This window comes from Cornus florida, unplaced genomic scaffold, assembly GCF_030987335.1.
Source record: "Cornus florida cultivar Cherokee Brave unplaced genomic scaffold, ASM3098733v1 CherokeeBrave_3.0.0_Hap2_Chr04, whole genome shotgun sequence".
In the NCBI taxonomy this organism is placed as follows: domain Eukaryota; kingdom Viridiplantae; phylum Streptophyta; class Magnoliopsida; order Cornales; family Cornaceae; genus Cornus; species Cornus florida.
The window spans coordinates 89,357,125-89,362,254 of NW_026775574.1; the positions used below are offsets into that span (position 1 = coordinate 89,357,125).

Here is a 5,130-nt window from a genome sequence, read left to right on the forward strand (position 1 = left end):
TACTACCCCCGTAAGTGACACTTGTATTGGGAAGGAGGGAATATAATAGACACATAATAGACAAAATTAAAAAATATATAGTAACTACCAAGTAAATGGATCTCTCGTCCTCAATTTCATAGACTTGATTAGGCAAAGGCAATTATAATCGGTGATGTTCAGACAGATCACAGATTTGATTAGGCAAAAGCTACTTACTCGGCAGGTGCGAGACTCTCTTCGTGGCAAAACGTCTAATCCTTGAATGGAATGTACCTGCCGTCGTTCATCAGGAGTCACCGATTGTTTCAATTAGGGTTGTGCTTTGCCCTAATTCTCAGGATTAAAATATCTATAAACTACTTGCCTTGCCTAATTTGCTTCTCACCAGGATTAAAATATCTATAAACTACTTGCCTTTGTAGCTTCGCACCGATTATAGTTGCCTCTTTAAGGAGACATAGCTAACTCCTAGGTCTTTCTCTCTTGTAAGATTCAGGGGACTCTGTTGTCAAGGTATGAGAAGGAGATGAGATCTTTTGAGGAGGCCAGTAATGCCATCACCTTAGATGGCATTATGTTTGAGGTATTAAAAATGCTACTCTGATTCAATTAGCTGGAAGGGCCAGTAGTTTCTTAAATTTGCTGACTTTTTCATTAGATAATCTCGTCATTCTCTGATCCAAATCCCAATGGCGAACCATCCCCCGTGTTTGTGAAATACCCATGTCGGGCATGACATGGGTTTCAGTATGCGTCCCTTATAGTACCTTTGTGTCTATCAAAAAGAATGAAGGGACAAATATATACCTTTAAACATGAAAGTTCCAAGTGAATTGCTACCGTCTAACAGGTAGCTTGTAGGCATTTGTTCCCTAGGGGTGTCCTCTCAAAAACAATGAAGGGACAAATACCTCAGAACATGAACGATCTAAATGAATCTAAGCTTCACTACAACAAAGTTCGAATGATTTAATTTGATTAATTCGTTGCTGCTGAACCCTATATTCATGTATTATATATTTATATTGGGATGACTGAAAAAAAATTGAAGTTATCATTAGTTTTTTTTCAGTCTATCCCAATATGATGCACAACAGGTTAGTGTTATGGAGATATACATAAGAGTTATATTTTTCTTTTCTTTTTCTCTCTCTCTAAAAAAAATTGAAGTTATACATATAGAGAGGGAAAATTGAAGATTAGATTTTTATATTGGAATGACTGAAAAAAATTGAAGTTACATCAAAGAATTATAGGATTACTAAAGCTGCTCCAGCAAGAAGTTTGGTTCGGAAGTTCTCAGCACGCTTTCTTGCTATTTTCTTCTCCTTGGTCTCCCTGAACTCCCATGGAGTTCCTATTAGATTCGGTTTGCGAGAATCAAAAGTAATCTTCTCAAACATGACGGTGTTCTTGATTAAATACATAGCAAGCTCAACATCATTTGTACGCCCAACAAACCCAATTAATTCCACCACCTTAAGATACTGATGGGGCCGAGACGCAAAACTTCGTCGTATTTTTTTCAGATCTTGCTTGTATGATTCCAACTGTAACAAGGAGGAATGGAGTCATACAGTGACATATACACTTAAAGTAGATCATTAGCAAACAAAACCAAAATACAAAGCATCAAATCGTAACTCAGGACAAGTTAGAATCATGGCATTGACTGAATAGAATAGCCAAAACGAAACGTTCCACAGGCTGCATTGAGATTGAACATATTCTGTGTTATATATATATGATTCAACAATCAAATATTTTGTCTTAGCAACAATAAAATTCATCAAGCATTTAAGAAATAAAATCAAGAAAAGTTTAATTGCTTAGGAATGACAACATGATTACATTAGTATTCCATGTCTTACAAAGACACAAAATGATAAAAGTAAAGAAGAAGAGAGAATACAGTGTTAGAGATGAATTCACGCTGTTTTGAAAAGGGTCCTAAGGTAATTGAACAATCATTAGAATAAAGCAAGCACGACAATGTAAAACTCTTGGGCAATAAATAATAAATTAACAAAATTATTGATCAATCAGGATAATAGAGCAAGCTAAACATTGTAAGAGCATTTTTCCTATTTTTGGTAAAATTATAATTTGTAATAGCAATAAAGAAGCAAGTACTTAGGAAAATTGAAATCTTTTAAGCCGAAGTACAAATGAATCAATGTTTACAATTCAAAATTCAATTTCAAAAGCAAAAAACCTCACAATTTTTTGAAATGTGCGATGTAAAGTAAGACTTATTACCTGTAACACAAATTTACTCAAGAAAGGGCACGCCTCTATCATGGGAGCAAAAACAAGAAGACTTTGATGATCACTTACTCTAATAATTATCGACTCTAGTTGCTTGAGCTTATTAAAAACCGAAAATTTAGCAAACTCGATATTATTTTGAATAAACCAAAGAAAAAGTAGTAAATCAGCACAAATTGATAATTATGTTAAAAAATGAATAAAATAAAAATTAAGGGGAGGAGATAAAAAATAATTAGTTAAACTAACTAACCTCAATGGAGGTCATGTGCAACGTAAGGCTCTCTAGCTGAGCAAGATGGCTTGAAATATCGAAAAAGTTGTTATTAATTAGATAATTGCAGTACTCACCCCCAATAAACAGTTCAACAAGCTGCTTGACCATCTTAAATGGCTGGCTTATTTTTGGTCCAAAATACTTAAATGACACTAGATTCATAGCTGAAATTTCAGTACTTTCCACGTTGAAGCAGTAAATTATCTCCAAGCGCTTCAAATTGAGTGAGTGATATGGAACTTTCAGATTTACCAGACATTCGGATTTTTTCATAGACAATTGCTCCAAAAATGGGCAGTTAGTTAAGAAGTCCTCAAGAGCTTGTCCAGTTACCTTCACGTCTGTGAGCAGGAGATTGGTCAGCGAGTTGAACCTAGTAAACCCAAGGGACAATGAATGCAGGTGATTTGTAATTCGGTCCGTGTCAGGAAAATTGTAACGCTCCTTGATTTCCCCACTTTCATAAAAGTGTAACTCAAGTCTTTTAACTCTCTTTTCTATTGCAAAATTAACCTAGTTGTCAATATCAAATTTACTACTGTCATCAAGATCAAATTGAACTCTGAATTGATCTAAACTTGGACCATTGTACGAGTTCAAGACTTGATTAACCCAACTCAAATACAAAGGCTTTTCTACTTCAAGTTGCTTATCACCCAGTAGAAAAAACAAAGGCAACGAATAACAACAATGGCCTCTCAAACCCTAACCCTAATCAAACCCACGGCCTCTCCCTCAAACCCACCACCAAATCCCTAGACCTCTCTGCGCTTAAATCCTTTACCATCGTTGCCGCCATCACCACTAAGAAAGCCGTCGCCATTGAAACCTCGGATCTGGCCACGGCATCGATGTTGGGCACATCTTTGTGATGACCATGCGCTTCTTCGGATCTTTCTCGAGCTTAATGGTGAAGGATGTGGTGGAGTCAGCACCGCCGTTGTGGCCACCGTTTCGATCTTGGAGGTATGTGTGTGTGTGTGTGTGTGTGTGTGTGTTGAAGATTCGGGTGTTGGACAAGTGGTGGTGATTTGGGTGAGAAGGCTTAACGGTGGTGGAGTCGGCGCCGACGGCAATGGCCACCATTATATGTATGTATGTTGAAGGTTTGGTGTGTGTGTGTGTGTGTGTGTGTTGAAGATTCCAGTTTTGATTAATTGAAGTGGTAATTTTGGGTGAGAGAGCTTCACAGTGGTGATAGAGTAGCCACTGTATGACTGGTAATAGATGGTATTGGGATTGGATTTTTTATTTTTATAAATATTATACAAGGATAACAAGGTAATTTCATTATTTAAATTGGTCAATTTATAAGTCAAAGGACAACAATGTCAATTCATTACATGTCAGAGGTGGCAAGTGACCATTGGGGTGTATTTGTTAACTTTTTCAAACTTGAGGAGTGTTATTGTTCAAAAAAGGCCCAACTTATATATGACTGTCAATATGATAAACCTTCTCAGGGGGTGTTATTGTAATTAACCCAAATAAAAAACAGAAGGCATAAAGTTTAATTAACCCAAATAAAAACTTCATCAATGAAACTATAAATAATAAATAGGTTATTTCAAATTTTGTAAACATATCTAGTCTTTACAATATTATTAGAAGTCGGTAAAGTAACTCAAATGGCCAAATAATATTTTAAAACATACTCCTTCTGTCTCAAAAAAAAAAAAAAAATGTTCCAGATTTTCATTTTTTTTTTTTTTTTTTTTTTCACATTTCTATTTTAACTTTCTTACATTGAAATTATAAAAGGTATACATCACATCACTATGGACCCACCATGGATAAATTTGATAATTCATTCACTGTCAATATGATAACAAATTACTAAAAGTCATCTTCTTAAGAAGTTAGATTCCCAACAACAGCCTATACCCTAGATTTAAAGTGTGCTACATGAATTTAATGCGGTTAATAAATAAATAAATAAATAAAACAATAAAAAAATTTCTTTGATAACATTTTTTAATTATATCCAAAAACTTATATATTAGATATTTGCAATAGTCACCCCAATATACAAATCAAGGGGGCTTGACATTCTTAAATTGAAAGTTTATTTTTGGTCCGAAATACTTAAATGATAGGAGATTCATTGTAGAAATCTCAATACTTTCCACATTGAAGCAATAAAGTATCTCCAAGCACTTCAATGTTAGTGTTAGATCAGGAACCTTCAGATTTATGAGACCGTCGAAGTGTTGTATAGACAAATGTTCCAAAAATGGACAATCCAAAGAATGATCTCAATTGTGTAATCATAATAGATGCAGGCCATTCAAGTATAGCCTTGATATTCTTTTCAGATAACCGAGTTGCTAAATGTTCGAGCATTACCCAATAGCCTAATTAGTAGAACAGTTTCCCAAGTAGGTATGCCCATGTTTGAAGCTCCCTACCTAATTTGCTAAGATTTAAAAAAATAAAAAAATAAATAAAAATTCATGAATGTTCTAATTCTTTTATATATGAGAAAATCAATAAGACCTTCTACTAAATAGTTTATAATTTATACATATCAACTTTGTCGCTACATTTTTCCAGCAACTACTAACACTACATATCTAATATGACGGTAATCAGTTCATCCTGAT

At 34.6% G+C, this 5,130-nt stretch overlaps 1 protein-coding gene across 1 annotated transcript; it reads right to left on the reverse strand.

Moving 5' to 3' along the window:
- Positions 1–1,232: 1,232 nt before the first annotated feature.
- Positions 1,233–3,350, reverse strand: LOC132305312 (uncharacterized). The gene is made up of 3 exons (XM_059802973.1): positions 3,249–3,350; positions 2,504–3,040; positions 1,233–1,532 (listed from the first exon to the last, which is right to left on the reverse strand). Exons 1-3 carry the CDS (start codon positions 3,348–3,350, stop codon positions 1,233–1,235), a joined length of 939 nt encoding a protein of 312 aa, XP_059658956.1.
- Between the last annotated feature and the right edge of the window lie 1,780 nt (positions 3,351–5,130).

Bases quoted from the DNA above. Each gene is read 5' to 3' on its own strand.
- LOC132305312 (XM_059802973.1), bottom strand. From the start codon at position 3,350: ATGGCGACGGCTTTCTTAGTGGTGATGGCGGCAACGATGGTAAAGGAT. The intron at 3,041-3,248 runs GTTTGATTAGGG...ATTGACAACTAG, and splicing joins GTTTGAGGGAGAGGCCGTGG to GTTAATTTTGCAATAGAAAA. The intron at 1,533-2,503 runs GTTAGTTAGTTT...TCCTTGTTACAG, and splicing joins TGCACATGACCTCCATTGAG to TTGGAATCATACAAGCAAGA.